Here is a 24,978-nt window from a genome sequence, read left to right on the forward strand (position 1 = left end):
GAAGATTTCCTGCCTAGGGTTCTCCTCTTCTAAATACTCGTAATTCATATTACCTCTCTGATCACATCTACCCAATCTCCCATGGTGTGTGTGTGTGTCTGTGTATGTGGCAAATATTCATTTCTTGAAGGCTGAGACCACATTCACCCGTCTCTTCCAGAGTCAAGCTGAGCACCTGGCATCCTGTAGGTACTTCACTTGTGTCTGTCTAGTAAATAAGGATTGAAGGCTCCTGGGTTTCTTCTGCCAGTATCCATCTCCATGGAGGGCAGATGATGAAGAATGAGCAGCCACATTTCCAGAGATATAAACTAGCTCTATGAGAAAGTTTCTGAGCTGTTTACCTGGGAAAGTGTGTGGAATGAGGTGGGTACAAGGACCAGGAAGCTAACACTGGCACTGAGATCAGGAGGAGATGGCTTCGGAAAGATACTCCTGGATAGCAATACTGAGGTCTGTGCTAGACTTCATCTTTCTAGATTTACTTTCCACTCTGCTCTCCACCCCCATGGGAGATTGGAAGAAGTGGAGGGGATGGTGTAGGGGTACTGATTCCATGTGTGTTGGGCCAGGACTGGTAGCGGCTCTGTGGTTACTAGCCTGGATTCTGTGCTATCCTGAGTGGTTTCCATACACCCTGACCTTGTCTTTGGAGAGTCCCTTTAATAGACACTCTTTGTATCATCCTGATTTGATTGTGCCCTTGGCTTCTGCAGGGAGAGGATGGATGGGGTGGAATGCCCTTTACCGTGCTCTTTGGGCCACTTCTTGATGTCAGAGTATATGCTTACTCATCTCTGTGTTCCTGCACCTGGCATAGTCCTTGGGCCGTGGTTCTAACAGCTAACACTTATTGAAAGCTTATTATGTACAAGGCATTGTTATCTGTATTGACTCAAATAATCCTCATCACAATCCCATGACCATCATCCTCAGTTTACAGATGAAGAAACTGAGACACAGAGAGGCTGAGTGGCTTGTCCAGGGACACATGTCTTGTCAGCCTTTGGCAGATCTGGAAGGTTGGCTCATGACTCTTGAACCTGCTACTGGGCTGCCTTTCTGTTTGCTGTTTTGGGGATGATGTCCATTAGCCTCTGGAACCAAAAGAATCTATTTCTTTGCCCACTCAGGGACTCAGGTAGAATGGGCAGAAGGTGGAATGCAGGTTACCATGGCAACCAATTACTTGGTGCACAACTGGTGAGCTCTTGGGGCTGAGGTTCTGCTGCTGGCAGGAGAAGGGTGGGGTTGGCATGGGGCAATGTCTGAGGTACCAGATGCACTGGGAGGATTTGGAAGAATACCAGGTGGGTAGATCAGGCAGGAGATTCTGGGCAGTGGTGGGAGCTTCCTGAGGCAGGTGGGAGGGGTGGGAAAACTCTCACTGTGGTCCCTGCCTTCGCTAAATCTACATCCATGTGACCCAGACTGGCCCTCAGAGGGCCCCTCCCCATTTGTTTCCTGCTCCAGATCCCAGGGCTTTCTCCCTGTCTCCAGTCCTTTCTGCAGGCCTGTACCACTGTGCTCCCTCCCAAGGCCATCAGAGACGGGGCACTGTTTCCTCCTCTGCCACCACCTTGGGCATCTGCTGCTGAGGGCTGGGAGCCTCCATTCCCTGGTTGTTCAATGAGAGCATCAGCTTTTCCTCCCAACCCCTGAAGTTGCCCACTCCCCAGAGGGCCAGGGCAGGGCTGGATGGAGTGGGCAAGTCACCTGTCTGTGGTTTGTTTCAGGCCTTGACCTTCTTGACCAGGCATGAAATCCTGTGGTGAGTAGAGGGGGCCCCCTTTTCCTCCCCTTGGAACTGAAATCTTACCCTGGTACAGCCTCACTCTGGTCCCTGAATGTGGTCCCTGCTCAGAGCTACAAAGTCCTGGAGACGAGGCTGGCAGCAGACAGGCAGAGACAGACCGCAGTCCCGGAGGGTCCAAGGTCACGATTCCCAGGGCCCTACTACAGTGAAATGTCAGATTGTAGGTTGCTATGGGATCCACGGCAAGGTTTATTCATAGAACCGCAGAGGTGGACAGGGCCTTCCTGGGATGATGAGGACAAGGAGGAGAGGACTTAGGAAACAGGTCTGCAGCACATACAGCGAGGTGGTCCTCTATCTGGGTAAAGCTAATGCCCCACTGAATCTCTCTTAGTCCTCCCTTCCCTCCCAAGCTTCGCTTCACTGCCTCCAAGCATGGTGGGTGTAACAGTGCGCAGTCCACCCCCTGTTCTTATGCTGGTGATGGCCATAGAGGAAGGCTCCAGGCCAAGACAGCCAACACGAGGATCCCTCATGGGACCGCAGAGAGGGTAGACAGCATGAGAGATGTGAGAGCACTCAGCCTGGGCCAGGTGCTCATCAGAAACTCGTTAGAGGAGGAAAGGGGGTCTCTAGGGCATTGTTGGTGGGGTGAAGGGAGGTTGGAGTGAGGAGACTGCCCTGAGACCCACAGAACCCTCTCGCCTCTTTGTCTCTGCTGGACTCACCCTCCCCAGACAACACCCAGCCTGGAAGCTGCACTTCCCACTCAGGGTCCCAGGCAGGGCAATGATTCTGCCCCAAGCATGAGACTCTCCCGGTATGGGGGTGGGGGGCTGATGGATGTTCAGGGCACAGGAAGTGATGGAGATCATGGACAGTCACCGGGTTACATCTCTTTCCTTTTAAAATGAGTGTTTGCTCATTTTATTTTATTTTTTTTAAATTTTTTTAAAATTTTATTTTATTTTTAAACTTTACATAACTGTATTAGTTTTGCCAAATATCAAAATGAATCCGCCACAGGTATACATGTGTTCCCCATCCTGAACCCTCCTCCCTCCTCCCTCCCCATTCCATCCCTCTGGGTCGTCCCAGTGCACCAGCCCCAAGCATCCAGTATCATGCATCGATTTTAGAAATAAAGAAAAATATGACAAAACTCTACATCCTACTACTTACACATCTCATTGATATTTTCTAAAAAAGGAACACTTGCATAAAAATGAAATAAAAATTGAAAAGTAATATGTGAGCATGGCCAGAAAATTCAAATAGCATAAATATCCTAAAAGAAAAGTAAGTGTCCCTCTCCTTCCCAGGCCTTCTCCCTGATGATAACCCTGTTCACAGTTGGTTTCTCATCAAGGCTTCCAGAAAAAATTTTCATAGATAGATCTAAATAAATATCCTTCAAAAATTTTATCTCATTCACACTGCAGCATTTACCAATTTATAGTGTAGCATTATACTGTTCTGGACCTTTTTTCTTTTTAAGTTTTCATGTTGGCTATCTTTACATAAAGCACATAGAGATCTGTCTCATTCTATGATTATGGGACATTCTTTCCTATAGAGGAAATATCATTCATTTTACAACCTCCCCGCATAACATACACTTAAGTTGTTTATGACTTTTAGTTCTATCAATAACGTTATAGTAAACATTTATGTAAAAATAGCTTATTTAATTGATAAGCTTTTGAATTGTGGTGCTGCAGAAGACTCTTGAGTGTCCCTTGGACTGCAAGGAGATCAAACCAGTCAATCCTAAAGGAAATCAACCCTGAATATTCATTGGAAGGACTGATGCAGAAGCGCCAATATTTTGGCCACCTGAGGCAAAGAGCCAACTCATTGGAAAAGGCCCTGATGCTGGGAAAGATAGAAGGCAAAAGGAGAAGAGGGTGACAGAGGATAAGATGGTTAGATAGCATCACCAACTCGATGGACATGAACTTGAGCAAACTCTGGGAGATAGTAGAGGACTGGGAAGCCTGGCATGCTGCAGTCCCTAGGGTTGCATAGAGTTGGACATGACTTAGCAACTGAACAAAAACAAACCTTATTCAACAAGTGAAAGTAAATCCATAAGAGAGATTTCTAGCTGTAGAAATGGTGGGCAAAGGGTGGACATGTCTAAAATGTCAACAGGAAGGACAGGATTGTTCTGCACTAATTTATTCTCTCTCCACTTCAGCATGACCATGCCTGCTCCTCTTTCCATCTAGAAAGTTCAAACATTCTCAGATGGCCTTCTCTGGATCCCTAGGGCCCCTCACATGTACCCCATTCCCACCACCAATGCGGTGGTGGGAGTTGAGGGGGGGAAATCAGTCGAAAGAGAGGAGGATGGGAGGGAAGTCCTTCCATCTCGTGTGTTCTCTATTGGTCTTTGAGAAAGATGTTCTAGTAGGGAGCTGTCCGTAGGGACTCCTCTTTTCTGAACTGCCCACACAAGCCATGAGACAGCCCCTGCCTACCTCCTGTTTCACACTTTTATCCACCCCTATTGAAAGTGAGCCTCTCATGGGAGGGGCCTCACCTCATCTGTTTATACTGGGGAGGCAGGTCCCAGTGAGTGAGGCCAGCAAAGGCTCCACTTCAGCCCAACTTCTCTAACCAACTTCTCTCAAAGCCACCTCCCGCCAACCCTTTCTTTTGTCAATGCCATGCCTACGCATGAGGGCCTGGTGCCTGGCCCTTGGGTAGCCTCTGTGCATGAGACTTCCACCCTCTGGGCTCTAGAACAGGATGGGTCAGTGCTGGAGGAGGGATGGGGATGCCAATGCTCCAGGAAGGCAGAGAGGAGGTGCAGTGGCTGAGTGTCTACTCTCTTTGTGTTTCACCATCATGGAGACTTTCAACTGAGGCAGAGCAGGACTAGCATGAAGTGGGGACAAAAATGCTAAGATGTGTGGGGTGATACCAGGGAGAGCTCTTTGCTGCTTCAAACCAAGGTGAGCCTCCAGATTAGGAAGACCACACTCTGGGGAGCAGCTGAGGGTGTAGAACAGCTGCCAAGAGCTATGAAGAATAGAAGAGAACAGGGGAAGGACTGGAAGCCTGCTTCAGGACGGGAAAGGCACTTTGACCTGGCCATTGCACTTGAATCAAGAGGGCAGGGATGAAATAAACGTGGATGGACCCATCCATCCGTGGCACTGTCCTTAGAAGGAGAAGTTTAATGTTGGGTGTGGATTAGTATCTCCAAGGCATATTGTAAACTTAAAAAAGCAATGTGCCATAGTTTCCAGTGAATGTGGAGAACTGAGCATTTTCTTTTATTTATTTTCCCTACTAAAGGACAGCTAGGATTAGAAAAAGAGAAAGAAACCCATAAGGGAGAACTCAAGAGATGAAAGCAGATGAGAGAGAGAAAAAATTTCCAAATTGGAAAACAAAGAAATCCATGATACAGACTTAGAGCTGAAAGTTGAAAGCAGATTGCTTGAAAACAGGGATTGGGATGATGGAATCAAGGACCCAGAAAGGCTCCTTTCTGAATGCCAGGATGAAGGCTCAGGTGAAAACAAAAAGATGGCTTTATATGATTTCTCCTCTTGCCCTGCAATCCACTCAGCACCCCTTCCCCAGCCCAGCAGAGGACAGGAGCTCGCCATGTGGAGAGAGCTAGCCACGCAGGCTTCCAACTCAGGACCACCAGGAACAGAGATGAGCACAGATGAGCTGCCAGTCAGCTCATTACAGACTTGGCAATTGCACATGAATTGAAAGCTGAGAGACACTACGTATTTGAAGGAAAAAAAAAAATTGAAAGCCTACATTAATTTATTTCAGGACACCAGAGGTATTGAGAAGATCTTAAGAACGTTCACAGAGGAAGAAAACAGAATACATACAGAGGATCGGGAAGTAGAATTTTAGACTTGTGCTGGAAGACGGTGGCTAAACAGCTTCAAAATTCAAAGGAAAAAATTCCAATGTAAGATTAAGTCATAGCTAAACTATTAATCAAGAGCGAAGGTGAAACAATACTTTTTGACATGTGACTTCTAAAAACAATTACCTCATGCAGGCAGCTTCTGCAGTGTCCATTAAAATTATCAAGTAAACTAAGTTCTTCATTAAAATTAGTGAGTAAACTAAGAAAAAGAATTCCCTGATAGCTCAGCTGGTAAACAATCTGCCTGCAAAGCAGGAGACCCTGGTTTGATTCCTGGGTAGGGAAGATCCTCTGAAGAAGGGATAGGCTACCTATTCCAGTATTCTTGGTCTTCCCTGGTGGTTCAGATGGTAAAGAATCTGCCTGCAGTGCTGGATACCTGCATTCAATCCTTGGGTTGGGAAGATCCCCTGGAGAAGGGAACGGCTACCCACTGCAGTATTCTGGCCTGGAGAATTCCATGGACTGTGTAGTCCATGGCATCATAGTCCATAGCATAGCAAAGAGTTGGACACAACTGAGCAACTTTTACTTTCAAACTAAGGAAAAAAGAAGACGTAAGAACCAGAAAACAGAGGGCCGCAACACAATGGAATTTCAAAATGAGAGTGAAGAGAAACCCAAGGATGACAATGCAGCAGGCATGAAAAGCAATGCATCCAGATTAGAATTAAGGAGTTAGGAATTCCAGGAGTGATACCTCCAAGAAAACAAAATGAACCTATGGATGATATAAGGTATACGAACACACGAAGAGGAACTTCACAGTTCTGCAGAAAGTTTGAGAAAGAAATAATAATAGAAACACTGAAACCTAAGCAAAAGAAAAACAGTCTTGCAAGAAAGAAAATGTAATCATGTTGTACCAGGGAACTCAGCTGTGAGCAATGTTTGAATCATACATATATAATATGTAATAATACATACATATAACAATAATATAAATACTGAATTTTGATTCAGGAAAATCATTTTATTTTGGGATGTTAGGGGAAGAACTAGTATATATGTGCTGTGCTGAGTCTCTCAGTCGGGTCTGACTCTTTGCAACTCTATGGACTGTAGCCTACCAGGCTCCTCTGTCCATGAGGATTCTCCAGGCAAGAATACTAGAGTGGGTTGCTACACCTTCCTCAAGGGGATCTTCTCAACCCAGGGATTGAACCAAGGTCTCCCAATTTGCAGGCAGATTCTTTACTACCTGAGCCACCAAGGAAGCCTGAAGTAGGTTATGCTGCTGCTGCTGCTGCTAAGTCGTTTCAGTCGTGTCTGACTCTGTGTGACCCCAGAGATGGCAGCCCACCAGGCTCACCCGTCCCTGGGATTTTCCAGGCAAGAACACTGGAGTGGGTTGCCATTTCCTTCTCCAATGCACAAAAGTGAAAAGTGAAAGTGAAGTCACTCAGTCGTGTCCGACTCTTAGCAACCCCATGGACTGCAGCCCACCAGGCTCCTCTGTCCATGGGATTTTCCAGGCAAGAGTACTGGAGTGGGTTGGCAGTGCCTTCTCCATAAGTAGGTTATAGATAGAGATAAATACTCTCTTTTTTAGCAGTAAGAGGTCACAAAATAAAGTCTGCAATGAAAAAATACCAAGTGGCAGTATCAGCACCATCGCTAGAAACACTATGCAAATATTAAGTAAAAACCAAGAGAAATAGAAAAACATTAAAAAAAAAATTCAGCCTCTAGAGAGCAGGGGTAAAGAAGTGGTATAGAATACTGTGTATTAATAATATTAATTATAGTGCTGTTGGCTTTTAAAAACCTATTTCACTCTTTGGTAAACTAGTCTGGTACATATAGGGTGCTACTTTTAGTAAAATAAAGGGCTATACGTGCATGCATATGTACACACACACAGAATATCTTAGGAAGGATACACACACACATATAAGCTGATCCTAGGTTAACTCCTTGGAGGGACAGGAGCACGGATTACATTAGGGTTAGTGTCCATGCCTTGTCTGTAAAGGGAAGGGGCAGCTTTGATATGGGTTCCAAGCAACGCCGGCCGTGGCTCAGGAGGCAGATGGCAGTGATGCTCAGGGGAGAGAGCAGACACCCTGGGCTGCCAGGGCTAAATCGGGCCAGACTAAGCCCTGATCACTTCTGAACAAGTTTCCAACATCACCTCTGACACTGTGTTGTGATTTTCCTAAGAACGTGACAAAGAAATGTGGCTTGGATGATAGTACATCTGGATAGATTTAGCCAGTTGAAAAAAAAGTATCCAAGAGACTGATAAGCAGGGGAGCAGGATGGCTCTGCCCTTGTCTAACGCTTTCCCACCTCCTTATCTGTGACTTGCATGGGACAAAAAGGCCTGGCCACTGGATCCGCAGATGACACCTAATGGGAGGGGCAGACCACATGTGACAGCTTCTTCCCCATCCAGGGCTGCCCTGACTCAGCTCTCTAAGAAGGGGTCTGTCCACACTAAATGTCTAATCTGTGGGAGTCTTCTTTCACATCCCATTGGTCTCTGAAAGAGCAGGGTCCCCTTTGTCCTCAGCTTTCAGGTTAGTCCTCTCTGACTCTGGTTAAATTGCTGTTACATTGCCCCCGCCTTCCAGATGTCTCTATGGAATCAGTGCACAGGCCCTCTGGGGCCCTTATCTTCACCTGAGGCTCTGGACCCTGAGTCTGGGACTTGACTCAGGAAGGGCACATGTTGCTTCCTTTAGATCTCCATATCTGAGCCTGGGTCAGCCTGACTCAGTTTGAGAAATTTCAGGGTACATTATATTGCTCAGGGATGGCTCCTGACATGATCTTGGGCTGGATGTAGGTCTGGTAAATGGGATCCTGAAGCTTTGCCACAGTTCCTGCTCAGGCTAACTTGACCATGAGGCCCCTGGATCCTCTGAGCACCCTTGAGGTCCCCAAACCTGCCAGTCTCCATGCCCTGTCCTGGCTGTTAGCTCCTGGTCCACCTGGAGCGCCAGAAGGTCAGCAGACAGAGACTTGCTTCCTAGGAGTCAAAGGCCAGAGTCTGAGGCTCAACTTTTTCACTTACTTGCTGTGTGACCTTGAGTGAGTTTCTTACCCTCACTGAGCCCCAGTTTTCACACATACAAAAAGTATGTATTCAACCTAATTGTTATTAGGTCCGTTAGATGATCAGATCTGCACAGGAATTAAAGCAGTGCCTGGCACAGAGGTTGGTGCTGAGACTGTGGTAGCTGTCATTTTCATGGTATTTTCATCTCCTTTTTGTGAATGAGGAAACCAGCTCAAAGAAATGAAGCTATTTGCCCAAAGTCACACAGCTTGGAACCAGTAGATCATAGAACCAAAAGTTACCTTTCCAGGCTAGAGATGAGGCCATTCATAAAATACCTGCAGGCCACTCCGTGGTGAAAGGGACAATTGACCCCTTGGGATGGGGGTGAAGCCCAGGTCAGGGAGGCCAGACTGGGATAGAAGGGGTGTAACTGGATATTTTCACTGGAGCTGTGCTCTCAGTCTTACCTGTACAATTCAAACACAGAAGCATGTAGAACCTATAGGTGCCTGGGCCGACACTAGCCTTGAATGAGAATCTCTAGAGCTGATCCTTTCACAAGCTCCCTGTGTGCTTCTGATGTGGGACCCACCCAGTCAAAAAAGGCTAAACTGGAGTGTCTCAGAGGCAAGGGATGGACCGGATGCCAGAGAAGGGTACAGAATTCCTGAACTGGAGGATGGAGGGAGCTAACTGAGATTCACTGCACAGAGGGGACGCGGCAGACCCAAGGTCCTGCAGAGTCAGAGCAGTGGAGCTGGTCTCCCCCGCTGTCTCAACCTCCCCGCCCGCAGACAGCCTCTCCCCTCGTCTGGCTAGGTGTGGAAGGGAGACGCAGCTTGGGTTGCTTGCTTTCTGGCAGGCGAGATGTGTGAGCTTTTTAAATGGCTTTGACTTTTGAGTCCATTAGTGATTAATTCCGAGTTCCACTTAGAGCCAGCTGATCCATATTTGGAGGAGAACATTTTGTGGCAAGCCGAGAAGCAGCCACGATTCATCTGCGGGCAGCCCACCCACTCGGCGGCTTGGGAAGACACGAAGTCTGGGCAGGGCCCTCCCCACGGTACCCGCTCCCCGGAAGCCTCTCCAGGGCGGGGAGGAGGTGCTGAGAGTCTTTCACCTGGGACCCTTTAGAGGTGGGCAGCACAGCCTGAGGAGCCTGGCTTAGGGTTCAGACCCCCCTCGACTCCTTCCAAGCTGAATGACCTGGGGCAGACCCCTTCAACTCTTTGAGCCTTGGTCTCCACATCTATAGACATCATCACCCCTATATCTATCCCACAGGGTTGCTGGGAAGATTCATTGAGATAATATGGTTGAATGCACCAGGCACACAGAGCTTAAAAAACAAGAAGCGGGTGACCACGGCAGTGGGGGTTCCCTCTCTTCCCACCCCCCACCCCCCGCCCGCAGCCCTTCTGAGACCTTCCTCTCTGGGCTCTTGGGGAAAGAGCTTTGGCATCTGCAGCTCTGGCTTCACGCCCACCTCTGTGTGACCTTGGGCAAGGTGAGTATTTTACCTCCTCGAGTCTCAGTTTCCTTCTCTGTAAGGAAGAGATAATGGTCCCTTCCTTGCAAGATGGTTCTGTAGGTCCCACCAGAAATGTCCACACAAGTCGGCAGTGTGCAGCAGGCACTCCTAGTGAGGGGTCAGAGTGGGGGACACCCTGCGTGTCAACCATACAGGTGCCCAGCCTCAGAGAATTCTTTAAAATTAATAAAGATTACCCCACACTAGGAATTCTAACAATGACAGTGATCAAATGCTCCTTGGGGCTAGGGGCAGACCACTGCCAGCGCCCCCTCCCCTGGAGGGCACTGGACACACACCCCCCACCCCTGCCCTGGGTACGACGGCTTTCCTCTCCTCTTGCTGTCCTTCAGTGTCCCCACCCAATCTTTTCCTAGAGACTATCTGCCTTCGCCCATTCTACACCCCACTTTTCAGCTCCCTCCCCACTCCCTTACAAGGTTGATATGGTCCATGCTCCAGAATGTGGGCAGGGAGGGCTCCAGCATGAGGGCCCTGCTCTCCTGGCCTGGGGCAGAGCTCGCTCCTACCCTCTGCCTCGCAGCACCCGCACGGCCATTCATTTCCCCCTCTGCCTGCCTGTCCCTCATAAGCTAAATCCCCTGGAGCAGGGAGGAGGCCCGCAGACAGACATTGATTACTGGATCGATGAGGACAGTTGCTCAGCCCCACCGTCTGGGTCCAGCTCACTGGCCTCGGATGGCTGTGTGGGTTGTTGGCTGCTTGGCCACACCTATGGAGTGACCTCTTTTTCCTGGGATGAGGGTGGGGCTGGACAGATGGCTTGGGGTGGCATCCTGGCTTCCCCAAGGCCCTGCTGGTTCCTCCATCCGTAAAGGAGGGACTGAAGGAAGGGAGGGCAGAAGTCCTTTCCAGTGCACTTGTAGGTTATATTCAGGCTACAGAGCATATTGGCTTATCTTTGCATCCCCCACAGCGCATGCGCTGGGCACACTGGAGCCCCAGGCATGTTTCTGGAAGGGCAGGATGATTTATAACTACCAAATGTGTATCAATCAATCCTCCAAAGGGAGCCCGCAGGAGGCAGGGGGCCTGCTGGTCCCCACCTTCAGCCCACCCCTGCCTCTCTTCTCAGCATCCACGACTCCTTCTTGAAGCTCTGTCCCCCCGGGAAGTACTACAAGGAGGCCACGCTCACCGTGGACCAAGTGAGCTCCCTGCCAGCCCTGAGGGTGAGTCCAGGGGGTGGGGTGGAAGGGATGGGGCAGTGTCACTGGGATCTGCTGAGTCTCAGAAAGTGCTGGTCTCAGTGTGCTCACCTGTGAAATGGGTGGAGTGGCGGGGTGGCTGGGGTCCCGTGTGCTCCCTGAGGCCCGTGTACCCCCACAGGCTGTGCTTTGCTCCAGCCGTCAGTGCACCCCACTGCCAATCTCCTAGGGACCGTCCTTGAGCACTGGCTTCTGTTGTAAAAAGACCCTGCCCTTCCCCCAAGGCGCCTGGGAGAGCCCAGAGGTGCACAATAAAGGGCTCCTGAAATTTTAATTAAACTTGTGCAAAGAGGCAGCGTCATATGAACAAATCACAGCGGTGTCAGACTTGCTGATTTTTCATTTGGGTCTCGGCAGAATAATGGTTTGAAAGTGTCATTGTACAATGAAAGTCCATCTTCATTTCTGTCTGAAACAAAACTGGCTCTGAGCGCTGTGGGCACCTCTTTAAAGAGGGCCCCGGGAGGTGGGTGCAGGGATGGGAGTGGGAGGTGGTGGGATCCTGAGGAAGAGACCACAGAGGGGTTGGAAGGGAGGGGAAGGGGCGGCCCCTCCCCAGTGACAGACCTGTTCTAGGGCAGAAACAGAAGGAACACAGAGCCTGGGGCTTGCAATAGAGGCTGGAGCCTAGAAGACAAGGAAACCAAAAGCGAGGGAGAGGCAGGGGGAGGGGATGAGGTGAGCTGAGAGCAGAATCCTCAACAAGGTGACATCCCTGGAAAATGTCCCGGCTACATAGTAGGGAGCCTGTCCTCTTGGGACCCCTGACTCACACAGACACAGCCCTGCACATCCCCACACCCCCAAACACTCCTATTTGAGGTGGGGAACATCTCTCTAAGACCTAGACTATCCAAACAGGGAGCTGGGGTGAGGGGGCACCCAAAGGCCAGGCTGAATGGGGAGCTTCTGCCCTGTCATCCAGGATGGGGGACAGTGTCACGGGTCAGTCTCAGAGTACCCAAATGCTAGGCTTGGGGTAAAAAAAAGACTTGTAAATTGCCAGTCTAATCACTGTCAAATGCTCTCCACTGATTTTATCCTTTGGATAACTGAGTCCCCAACAGGGGAACAACTCACGCAGGGCCATGTGACACCGCAGAACCTGGAAAACAGACAGGACTTTGACCCCTGGGCCGGGCCTCCACTTTTAATCAGGGCTTGGCTCTGACATGTGCCTACGACTGCCAGGTGCCCTAGGGAGCAGCTGGCAAAGACCCGCCCTGGAGGGCTGGCACAGAGGGTGTTGGTGTGACCTGTGGCCTGAGCACTCTGCATGGACCCAGCACACCAGTCACGCCTAGGGGCTGTGATCTGAGCCCCGGAGGAGCAAGCACTGGACTGGATCAGAGGGCTGGGTCCAGGCCCAGCTCCATCACACTCCACGGATGACACATCTCTCCTCTAAGTTTAATCTCCTGTCTGTACAAACAATATGCACGCCCTGTGCGTGTAACAGACCTGGCAGGGATGAGCCATGGTCCTCTGCACCCTCCGTTTTGTTCCCCATCCTCTCCTTTCTTCCACCTGGGGGCTGGGCTGGGGCTCCAAGGCTGGAGAAAACGGACGAGAGGCAGATGGCAGGAGCACATTGGCCATGACCCCGGGTGGTCTGGGGTCTACTTGACCTCAGGCTCGTCATCTGTCAGTCAAGGGCTGGGCGCTGAGGCAGCAAGAACGTGAGACTGCTGTAAAGTGCTGCAGTGTGTGAGGGTCTGGGGACGGACCACCGCCCAGGGCCCAAGAGCCCCAGGAGCTTGTTCACCGAACAGTGGCTGGGAACTGAGTGGGCGGAGGGGGTGTGTCTTGGGATGTGATTACTTTAATTTGACATTTCTTATTTCATCCTTCTAAATGGTCATTATTTTATCCTATCCTACAAATAAAAACCACATCATTGCAGAAAAATTGGAAAGCACAGAGAGAAAAGCAAAGGTGTGATAAAAATCATCAGGTAGCCTACCTTAAAGAATGACCATCGTGACCATCTTGCCTTGTTTCCTTCCATACTTTCACTTTTAATGTGGATCTCTACGTGTTTATTGGGATCACATTGACTTTTTTTGTATATTGGTTCCCCCCTCCCATTTTGGATTCTTTGTTGCCTTTCCAACTGTTTCTGAACAGCCAGTACCATCTCCTGAATTGAGAACACTGAGCCTTTGCCACATGGAGAGAGCTAGGGCGCAGGGCGCAGGGCCAGGAGCAGAGGAGCTGGCTTTGAACTCGTTTGCCAGGCAAGTGATCCCAAGCAAGTCACTTCACAAGAGGAGTGACTGGTGGTGAGGGGGAGCAAATAGAAGTCAAAGAAGACTGGAAGGCAAAGGGTGCAGAAGGGAGCTGTTTTCCTGCAGGTGAAAGGGCTGCTTCTAGGGGCTCCCAAGTGTAGGCCTGGGTCCAAGGACGAAGGTTTCTCCACAATACAAAGTAAGCACTTTGTAATAATCAGAGCTGTACACAGAGGAAGTGAGCTCCCTGTCACAAAAGGACACCAAGTGGGAGCAGGCCAAGCCTTAGCTGGTGGTGTTTCGGCACATGCTTAGGTGTCAGTGGCCACTGGACTGCATGCATTGGTGCCCTTCTCACCCTCTGCGGTTCTGTTTCTGACCCGGAGCTTGGTCTTACTCTTCTTTGGGTCATCTATTACAATATATCTCAAACTCTGGATGTTCATAGTCCAGTGAAATCTGCTCCCCCTCCCAAAATTATTATTTTGTGGAAGGACTAGCTAGTGATGCTAACTTTCCAATTTTGTCAAGTAAGGACTTAAGAAAATATGTCATCCACAATCATTTCACTTTGTAAAGATATTAATTTTAGAACAAAAGTGTAAGAAGGATCTAATCCCAGAAGCAACAACTGTTGTTTCCATACACATCCCTTTTTCACTTTATTTCTCTCCCTCCATTCTTGGTTGTCAAGAACATTGTTGCTGATCATTTCTGGTTCTCAGACTAGCTTTGGGGGATTAAGATCCAGGACTCAAGTTTCTCTCTGTGCCTTTCTGATCTTGATTGAAGCAGAAAACTGAGTTTCCCAAAAGAAGCAAGGAGAGGTTTGATGGGAGGTAGGGACCTAAGTATCCCCGTGTCCTCTGTGGTCTGAAGGATGGGAGCTGGGTGACTCACCCTGTGCAGAACACTTCTCTGGAAAAGCTTGGAGAACAGGGCCCAAGGGAGCTCTGGGTACCGGTATTACTTGGCTCAGGGTCTTGAGTGATCTGGGAAGAAAGTTCTGTTTTCCTAACTTGGATACACTCGTGGAAAAAGGAGGTTGGCTAACATTGGGAAGGGTCTGCCCATCGTGGAGGGCAGGGCAGGAGCAGCCTGAGCAACAGAGTCCAGCAGGGACACAGGAAGGCCCTGCTAAGCCGGGGCTCACTGCCCCCTTTTATCCAGAAGTTTCTGGTTTTGTTTTTTGTTTTTTTTTGTCTGCTGCTCTGTTTGGTATATTTAAACATGAATTAGCTCAATGTTTCTGTTCTTGTAAATAACGATCTTCCTTTCTATAAACACTGATGAGTACTGGCATGGTGTGACCCACGCGGGTTTCTAGTTTCCAGGACTCGGACAGCCAGCAGCAGGACCTGGGGGAACATCTTGGGTTCTGGTAGAAGTACCAAGAGTCTGGTAGAAGCTCCCCTAATAACAGGGCTACCACATACCTCCGGCCTCTTTTCATCTCCCTTTCTGGGGTTCCTACAGGCAGGTGGTCTGGGCACAGCCTGATCCCTACTCGTTTTATCGCAGCATCAAATCTGAAAAAGCACCTTGAGGTTTGGGAACACGCCTGAGGTGTCAGGAGTTGCTCCAGGTGTGGCTTCTGAGGTTTCAGCCCCAGTGTTTCTGAGCCTTTCAGAGGCCTGCTATAGGCTGAGCCCATCTGCTTGAAATATGTATGTGTGTTAGTCTCTCAGTTGTGTCTGACATTTTGTGACCCAATGGCAACCCACTCCAGTACTCTTGCTTGGAAAATCCCATGGACGGAGGAGCCTGGTGGGCTGCAGTCCATGGGGTCGCTAAGAGTCAGACACAACTGAGCGACTTCACTTTCACTTTTCACTTTCATGCATTGGAGAAGGAAATGGCAACCCACTCCAGTGTTCTTGCCTGGAGAATCCCAGGGATGGGGAAGTCTGGTGGGCTGCCATCTATGGGGTCGCACAGAGTCAGACACGACTGAAGCGACTTAGCAGCAGCAGCAGCAGGACTGCCACCAGGCTCCTCTGTTCGTGGGATTTCCCAGGCAAGAGTACCAAAGCGTGTTGCCATTCCCTTCTCCAGGGGATCCTCCCCACGCAGGGATTGAACCCAGGTCTCCTGCATTGCAGGCAGATTCTTTACCGTCTGAGCCACCAGGGAAGCTTAGAATAGCTTGGAATGAACTCACTCCCAAGGCTATGGACAATGAAAAGCCCTCATGGTTATTCAGCCTCTCCAGAAACCACCAGAGTGGGAGGGGCAAGGATGGGATTGTGTTTTATTAATTAAAAATTATATATATACATACACGCACACATATTGAAGAAGGAAATGGCAACCATGCCAGTGTTCTTGCCTGGAGAATCCCATGGACAGAGGAGCCTGGCAGGCTACAGTCCATGGGGCTGCAAGAGTCGGACACAACTTAGCAACTAAACCACCACTATATAGTATTTAAATAAATTTTTTATGCAGGCTGAGAATCAAGTTGCCCTATGGGGACTGCCCTCCCCCGTTTCCCTTCTCTGGAGGCAACCATTTTCAGCCCCTTCTTGATAACTCAGCCTTTGATTTCTACCCCCGCACCCCCACCCCCAAGAGAAGAGGCTCTTTGTCACTCCCACACCCACCCTGCCTGTAACTCCCCCTTCCTCTGCCCTTCTAGTACAGTTACCTAATGATTTCAGTTCAGTCACTATACAGTGTTTCCATTATCATGGCTGAATGTGCTACTCAGAGCTGAATCATGAGACAGACTATGGTTAGTTTTCCCTTTTTGCACATTTTTTGTTGTCTTTCCTAGATTTAATCACTGCTTTTGCTTACTTTTCTATGTATTTATTAGTAAATATGACACCAACCCCCGGCCAATCATCTCAATCTCCTCTAAAGGCATTCAGAAGGGAGATCTTTTCTGAACATTCCCTTTTCGTGGCAAAATTTCTCTTGGAGTCCTCCAATCCACTCTAACAAGGGCTGGCCAGCCCTCTGGAGCCTGGTACTTGTTGTTGGTCTGGAATCTCCTTCCACAGTCGTCCGGCTTCTTTCACCTCTCGCTTGAATCTTCCATTTCCTATCTTTTCCTCTTTCTCTCTCTACTCCCTTGTTTTGGTGGAGCACATACTCTGGTAGCTTCCTTATGAAGGGTGCATGGGGGTAAGTGTTTTGACACCTTACATATCTGAAAATGTCTTTATTCTCTCTTTACACTTGATTGGGAGTTCAGATGGAGAATTATAGGTTCGATATCAACTTTGCTTCAGAGTTTAGAAAACATCAGTCTATTACATTTTCACTTTCACTGTTATTACTGAGAAGTCCAAAGCCCTTCTGTTTTCTAATCTCTTTTTTGTGATCTGTTTTTTTTTTTTTTTCTTTCTGAAAACTTGGAGGCTTCTCTTTGACACCAGTATTCTGAAATTTCCAGCAATGGGAGTTAGTGTGGGTCCTTTTCTCCCAGTACTGGGCATGCAGAGGGCCCATTCAGTACGGAAACTGTTCTTCCATTCAGGGACACGTCCATGAATTATTTCTTTGGTAATTTCTCCCTTCTGTCTTGTTCTCTCTGCAACATTCTTATGCTGTATATCCTGGGTCGGTCCTTTATGTTTCATCTCTTCTCTCATATGTTTCATCTTCATCCCTTTGCTTTTTCTCTGGGGAACTTTACTCAACTGTATCTTCACCTCCAGTTTAGTTGTTCACTTCTGCCATCATGCTTTTCATTCCCAAGAGCTCATTTTTATTCTCTGTTTATTTCTTTAAAAAAAAGTATCCTCATTTTTCCTGAATGTAATGTCTTCTCCAACCTGTAATCCAAGGTGCTGTTTCCCATTAGCTTTGGGTCACCTCTTTCACATCAGAGGCCTTCCTTGAATGCTTAGTAACTGTTTTCTCATAATTAAGAGTTGGGAGTGTTGCTGCTAAAAACCTGTTTCAGAGCTTGAGTCCCTGAGTGTGGTTTATTAACTCGGAGCTTCCCTGAAGGGGCCTTTTTTTTTTTTTTTTTGAATGTTCACAACCACTCTAATTGTAAGAACCAAAAACTAGAAACAACCCAAAGGGCCATTAGCTGGGTGGCTAGATAAACTGTGTACAAGGCAACAGTAGTCAGTAACATGTGATGAACTGCCGAAACGAGGGTCATGGCTGAATCTGACACGTGATGCAAAGTGGAAGGAGCCAACACAAAACACTAATCCCGCTTAATTCTGGGTACGTGGCCTTCTGGGAAAAAGAAGACTCTAGGGCTGAGAAAAGATCAGTGGCAACAAGGAGTTGGGGTTATGAGAACATTTACTGCAAAGGGAACTTCTGGCGGCGGCAGCAGTATTCTCTGTCTTGGTTGGAATGGTTGTGTCCAATGTCTAAACTCAGCGAACTGTAGTCTTTTTTTTTTTTTTAAATTTCAGCTATGCGGTCATAGTAGTTGTGGCACTCAGGCTTAGCTGTAACCTATAGGATCTTAGTTGCCCATAGGGATCAAACCCAGGCCCCTGGCTTTGGGAGCCTGCAATCTCATCCACTAAACCACAAGGGAAGTCTCCAAACTGTACTCTTAAAAAAAACAGTGAGTTTTACTTTATGTAAATTCCCTTAATAGGGGAGTTTCCCTGGCAATCCAGTGGCTGAGACTCTGCATTCCATTGCAGGGGGGGTATGGGTTCAATCCCTGGTCAGGGAACAAAGATCCCACAGGCCACACCATGCATAAAGGGGCCATTTCTTGAGGACACGCTGGAGAACAGAAGTAAGTTCTGGCTGCCAGGATTCTGGTGCTCAGTCAGGAAGAGAACTGCTGGAGGTTCAGACTCCAGCACATGTATATTGATTTAATTTCCAGTTCTCAGCCGTGGCTGACATCCCCAGAGCAGAGAGCCTCTGTTACACTCTCCTGGGAGAACAACCCTCTGTGGGGGGCTGGGGAGGGACAATCACCCCTCAGCGTCAAAAGCAAGGGAGGTCTAGAACTCCAACTGCTTCACAACACTGTCATCAGTCTCTTTTTAGCTAACATCTATTTCCAGAGCAACCTGACATTTCGAGGTCCAGAGCCTCTAGAAACTTCTGGGATGTAGAACTGGTTGGTAATGAGTTCCCTGCTGCAGTCTCAGGGTCCTGCCCTCTGGCATCTGCTGGGTCAGTTACCTCTCGTCCACCTGCCTCCTGAGTGTGTTGCTGAGGAATGGCTGCTATTTCCTTGTGTTCTCTCTGTTTTTGTGGGTCATGCCTCTAAAGACTCGTTTACTATAATTGTAGTGGGTGTCAGAAGGGAATGAAAACAGATGCGAGTGTTCAACCTGTCATCTTTATAAAGGATTGACACCTGCATTCCTGATATTCAGTAACACGTTTTGAAAACGTTTCAAAAACACCCTGTCCTCATTGATGCTGCCTCGGAATCTTCACACAGACAGCAGCTGTCCCCACACTTTTTCTCCTGCACTCTCCACAGCCAGCCTCCCAAATGCTCCGCTTGGCTGGTATCCTCTGAGCCTTACTCTCATGCTGTTCCCTCTCCCTTCCCACCCCCACACCACCCTCCATCCCAGGCAGGCTGCTCTAGGAGCCCCTTCCCTTTCCACAGACCCCTGGGAAATGTCATTCCTTGTCCTATCAATTACCAGAGAACAATTCCCATGGGTAAGGGACATTTTTTGGAGTCTGATGATAAGGGTTCTCACTCCTGGTCCTCAGTGATGCACCCTAGAAGTGCTTATGCATTTATCATATGTTGTACACTAAATGAGGTGTTGGGGGCTTAGAAGATCTTTTCTCAGCAAATTCAAGGTTAAGAACAAACAGGAGAATAACAAACCTTGGGGGGCTTTGCAGAGCTCTGATTCTCAACCCCAGTGCTAAATACTGGGACCGGGTGGTCCCAGCCTACCTGGTGGGCACAGTCCCTCTCAGAGATCCAGCCCCAGACCTCTTGGTCACGCTGATGGCATCCACTCCTAAATTCTGAGGATGCCAAGCGGCTTCTGGGGCAGCCAGGCAAGTCTGGGTGCAGCACCTCTCCCAAGGGTATGGTTGGGACCTCTCTAGTACCGTCCTGTGACTGGGCCAGGGTTAGTTAGTGTTCAGCCCTCAGGCACCTGCACTCAACTCTCCCGACAGCCTTCGGCTGGCTGAGTTATTATCTGCATTGACAGCTGGGGAAGCAGAGGGTCAAAGAGGGTAAGCAAGTCTTCCAGTGAAAACTCTATTATTATAAATGACCATCCTGCTTTGTCTGGCGGAGTCTCCAGCTGGAAGGGGTCCCAAAGGCCCTTAGGTTCTCTTTTTCCATGGGTGATGGCACACGGGGAGAATTTGAATCCACCTGTCCATCTGAGAAGAGATCAGGGTGCGAAGGACAGCAGTGACTAAGGGGTCTGGGAGTTTTCCTAGTGTACTTTTGGATCAACTTTGTCAAAGCCTGCCGGGAGCCGGCATATTGCATATTGAGTGCATATTGCATATTGAGTGCAGCACTTTCCACAGCATCATCTTTCAGGATCTGGAATAGCTCAACAGGAATTCTATCACTGCCGGAGCCAGCGTGAGGAACTCCGCCCATGACAAAGGTCATGAGGAAGGAGGCTCGGCATACGCAAAGGCGGGATCGAGCCTCAGGAGTCCCCCTGGAAATTCTCAAGCATCTACCCCCCAAAACCAGAGTCTGCCTACTTTCTGCTTTGTGCTTTCACCTACACCTCTGACTTTACGGGGGGCTGTCCCCCACTACCTCTCTCTGAAAAAAGAGTTAACTTACAGCTCCATGTTCTAAACTGTCTAAATACAGATTCCTTTGAGCAGTTAAAAGATTGATTAGAAATTGTATTGGTGAAGGGATTTTCACTTGTTGGGCCAATGTTTGCTGCTAAGTTTCCATATCCCTTACCTGCTGTATCCCTGGCAGTGTATTGATTAATATAATTGGTGTAAGTAGTAGCTTTAATGTTTGTAACCTGGACCCTTGAGTTAATTCTTTTTCTTGTTATAGCCCACCACACCTTTGCTCTGTAGGAATGCAACTTTATCTAATGCTTTTGGAGGTTGGCTCCTGACCAATCACCTTTAGAGAAAAATAAGTTTTCTGAAGAAAGGGTCTTAAAATGTTAACAGGCCTCTGGGCCGGAAGATGATGCAAATCACCTAAGCTTTTGCATATGATAAGTTTGCAGGAAGAAAGCCTGGCTTGCTGCATGACTCTACCCCTTCCCCCATTATCCTCTATGCATAACTTAAGGTATAAAAACTACTTTGGAAAATAAAGTGCGGGCCTTGTTCACCAAAACTTGGTCTCCCCGTGTCGTTCTTTCTCTCACCTTCTGGCTGAATTATTCAGCCTCTTTTCTCCACTGAATTTCCTCACTGAGCTATCCTTATTTCAGCCTCTTTTCTCCACTGAATTTCCTCACTGAGCTATCCTTATTCTATTACTCTTTATATCCTTACTTAAAGTTTAATTAAGCAGTTGTTTCCTGATCCTCGCCGACGCCGTCCCCGCTTCGAATTCCCTGGATCCACCGGGGCTGGACCCCGGCAAAAGCCTTCTCATGGCCACCACCTCCCTGCACCTCCCAAGGGCAGAGAGGCCTTGACAGATGAAAAAACTAAGGCCCACAGATGGGACATGACTGTCCAAGGTCAAGGGCCCATCGAAGCCCGAGCCAAGGTTGGAACACTCACCTCTGGCTTCAACAAAGCTTTCTCCACACTCCATGTTCTGAATTCCCACCATGTCCTCTGATGGGCTCTGTCTGAGGTTTGTTCCTTGATGAGGAACTAGTCTGCCTGCTCCTAACATTCACCACCTCTCGGCTCCCGTGAGCTTGGGGCTGTCCTCTGAGAGCACCAAATTCAGCCAGGGGACAGAGAAGTGGGCATGGAGGGAAGGTGGCAGGCTAGTGGTGGGTGGGGGTGTCTTGATAACCCCCGGCCTAGGCCATGACAGCTGTGCTCAGTGGTAATCTTCATGCCGTATTTAGGCCACTGCCCTGAACCCCTCCCTCACTCTCAAATAGTCTCCCTGGCTTGTTAAAAATAGCAGCAGATTGGATAGTTACAGCAATCCTACTTTCCAGCCCCAAATGTCCACTACCATTAGTCATGAACCTCACAGTTACAAGTCCTATTCACACTCTGCCTCATTGGCTCCTCACCAGGTCTGTGAAGCACAGACCTGCTCTACAGGTGAGGAAGAGGCATCTAGATTAAAAGCTCTACCCACAGTCCCACAATTGCAAAGATGCATTTGCACCCAAGACCTGTTTGTTCTTCATACTTCTCCATCTATTGGGGAGGACGAATTCAAGGCCTCCAAGCAGGCAACACATGTGGGTGTGTGCATGTATGTCTACCCGTGTGCACATGTGTGTAATAGGAGGAGAAAGGAGGATGGGAAGAAGCTGGTGGTCTGGACAGTCAGTGATTGAAGGGAGAATGACTTTCCCGTCTCTGGCTGGGATGCTCCCAGAACATGCCCTTAAGTGGCAGGTCACACACATGGGTCTCATGTGCAGGGAAGGCCTGCCCTTCACTCCAGCTCATTTCAGAAGGGCCCTTCCCAGAGTCCAGTCTCTCAGGCTCCAGTGGCAGGCCTGAGAATTGTCAGATTCCCTGGTCCCCAAGCCAGGCCCCACCCCTAGTGCCCAGGGTTCCCGCGTGAACAAATGTTCCACTGAGAAAGGAGAGAGAACAAAGGGACGGGACTGGCCTGCCAAGCGCCCCAGCCCAGCCTCCCAGGCTCCCACCCAAGGGCTCAATCTCGCAGGTCCTAAGGTCACTCTGAGCCTTTCATCTGTCCCTCCCAAGATAAATACTGGGGGTTGACTCGGGGCCTCCCCAAATGGAGCTGGCAGCTTCAGCTCTCTCTCGCCCAGGGCTGCAGTCAGGCCCACCCCTGTCTGTTCAGCAGAGTTCAGATCACTGGCCACTCTGCCCCACCCTCCCACCATCCCAGCCAGCCCTGAAATCTGTGCCCGACTGGGCTCTGTGCTGGGGCATTGCACACATAGCATCTCATTTAATCCTCAGAGTTATCTGCATTTACAGCTGGTGAGCAGAGGATCCAAAAGGGTCATACAGTTGATGAAAGTCAGCAGAGTCTCAGCCTCCAGGGCTCACACCCCCTCCAACAGTGGGAGGGTCCTGACTCCCTGATGTGCAGGCAGGGCTGGGAAGGCAATCTGGCAGCTGGCTCACTCCCCGCATTTTCAAGCATCATTAGATCTTTTTCTGACAGCTTCATCAGTTAGCAAGGCTCAGAATTGGCAAAAATCCTTATTTAGACATTCAGCCAAAGAATTAAGAAGTGGTTCATTTCAGAAAAAAGCTCAGTGATGTAGGATGCAGTCTCTGCTCTGGCCCAGCAGCAGAGAGACAGGATCTGGCCTCCAGCCTTGGCCACAGCGCAGACACGGCAGGCCTGGGCATGCCACGGCTCTTCCCGAGGCCTCAGTTTCCTTGTCTTCCCGGTGGATGTATAATGCCTCCCGCATAGGTAGTTAGGAGAGCCTGGACAGTGGGGAGAACTCTGGGTTCTGGTTCCAGCTTTTTCCTCCTCTGGTTGCCTGGCCTTGGGCCAGTTCCTTCCTTCTTGGTCTCAACTTTCTATGTAGACTCCAGGGCAAGGCACAAGACCTGTGGGTTTTAACTTGGGGCAGCAGGGCTGGAGGGAGCCTGTAGGATGGCCAAGGGCAGCCCGTCCCCCAGTGCATGCCAGTGGACTATGCTATACCTATAGCAGCCTCTGGTTGCTGCCCCTGAGTTCAGTTCAGTCACTCAGTCATGTCCGACTCTTTGCGACCCCATGGACTGCGGCATGCCAGGCTTCCCTGTCCATCACCAACTCCCAGAGCTTGCTCCATCTCATATCCATCAAGTCGGTGATGCCATCCAACCACCTCATCCTCTGTTGTTCCCTTCTCTTCCTGCCTTCAATCTTTCCCAGGATCAGGGTCTTTTCCAATGAGTCCGTTCTGTGGTGCCCCTAGTAGGGGAAATGTGGAGCCCTTCCATTGCTTCCCTGGGTGCAATCTGCTTAATCCATATTTCACATGGTAATGAGGGTGAGGTGTCGGGAACAGGACTGGAGAGACATTTGGCTTTCATTTGCACAGAGCTTGACCATTTCCCCACCATCTCACATGTCACATCTTGCTGGACCCAGCCAGTAAGTGGGAAGTGGCTGTGGTGGCTGTCTGCAGTTCAAAGCAAAATCAGAAACCAGGACCATTGACTGCAAGTCTTACTCACCTTGCTCCTTCTCCCATCGCTTACTTCTGAGAGGTGTTTCTCATCCAGCCACACCCACCCAGTCCTGTAATCACTTCTGTCAGTGACTTGTGTTTCTCTCAAATCTCCCAAGAGCACTTGTCAGGCAGTTGCCCCACCACCAGAGGGAAAGCAGACTTGGGAACCAGGTGGGCCTGAGTCTGAATGCTTCAGGGCGAGTCACTCAACTCCGCGGAGCCTTGGCTTCCTACGCTTTGAGACGGGAAAGACAAGCCAGTCCGCTTTTCAGAGCATTGGGATCCAGTGAGACGCGAGTCCAGCCCTCCCCAGGGGCACACACTGTCTCATTGCTTCTCCCCAAGAGGGTTACCTGGGAATCAAGGTGAGAATGACCAGCCCATTGCTAGATGAGGAAATGGAGGCTCTGGCAGGTGGAGGGCCTGTCCAGTGTGGAGCCAGGGATGGCCGGGCAGGGAGCAGGTGCCCTGCAGCACCAGCTCCCCTGGGCTCTGTCCACCGGGAAAGACATTCATGTGGCAGAGGTGGGAAGTGAACCCGGGCTTCCTTCCAGAGGTGGTGCCTCTTCCCTCCCTGCTGCAGATGACATTGATGGGACCGTTTAGAGTAGAGCTCGCACCCGAATTCCCCGGGGGCCCAGAGGGAACAGGCTGCAGAGGGCTTTGGGACATCCTTGTCCAGCACCCTGGTCCCAGTCCTGTGCTCTCAGAGCACAAGATAAACAAACCCCATCTCAGCTTTTCAAGAGTCCTGGTCCCCAGGGGCCTTCTCAGCTTTGCTGGCTTGGGGCTTTATTCTACTCATGTCTTTTCTGATAACTTCATTTGTGCCCCCAGAGACCTCAGGCTTGTTTAAAAATAGAATAAATAATGTTGTTCCTAAAGTGCCCCCTCCCCGCTTTGGGCCTCCTAATGAGGTGCTGGCTGGGCTGACTGGGGCTCTGTTCCCAGGATTTTCAACTCTCTGCAGGCCTCGGGCCCCTGCTGCCTCTTCTTCCCAGCCGCGTGGGTGTGGGGGAGGCCTTGTGCTGCTCGCCTGGAGCTCCAGGCCAGCACAGCTCTGCAGAGCTGGGGTGTGGGGACCCATTCACCCAGGTGGAAGGCCA

At 49.5% G+C, this 24,978-nt stretch overlaps 1 protein-coding gene across 5 annotated transcripts in view; it reads left to right on the forward strand.

The window, feature by feature from the left end:
- Positions 1–24,978, forward strand: part of CIB4 (calcium and integrin binding family member 4) — a 68,512-nt gene that overhangs the window by 14,556 nt on the left and 28,978 nt on the right. The window contains exons 3-5 of one of the 5 annotated variants that reach the window (XR_008700019.1): positions 1,737–1,771; positions 11,298–11,394; positions 20,118–21,060. Coding sequence is in view for 1 of the 5 variants with exons in the window: in XM_055539145.1 (XP_055395120.1) it covers positions 1,134–1,203; positions 1,737–1,771; positions 11,298–11,394 (202 nt within the window). In the remaining 4 variants the exon portion in view is untranslated. Of the gene's footprint in view, positions 1–1,133; positions 1,204–1,736; positions 1,772–5,062; positions 5,477–5,557; positions 6,434–11,297; positions 11,395–20,117; positions 21,061–24,978 lie in introns of those variants that run through there. The other 4 variants (XM_055539145.1, XR_008700020.1, XR_008700023.1 and 1 more) reach the window with 4 other exon arrangements.

Source organism: Bubalus kerabau, chromosome 11 (genome assembly GCF_029407905.1).
Source record: "Bubalus kerabau isolate K-KA32 ecotype Philippines breed swamp buffalo chromosome 11, PCC_UOA_SB_1v2, whole genome shotgun sequence".
Taxonomy (NCBI): domain Eukaryota; kingdom Metazoa; phylum Chordata; class Mammalia; order Artiodactyla; family Bovidae; genus Bubalus; species Bubalus kerabau.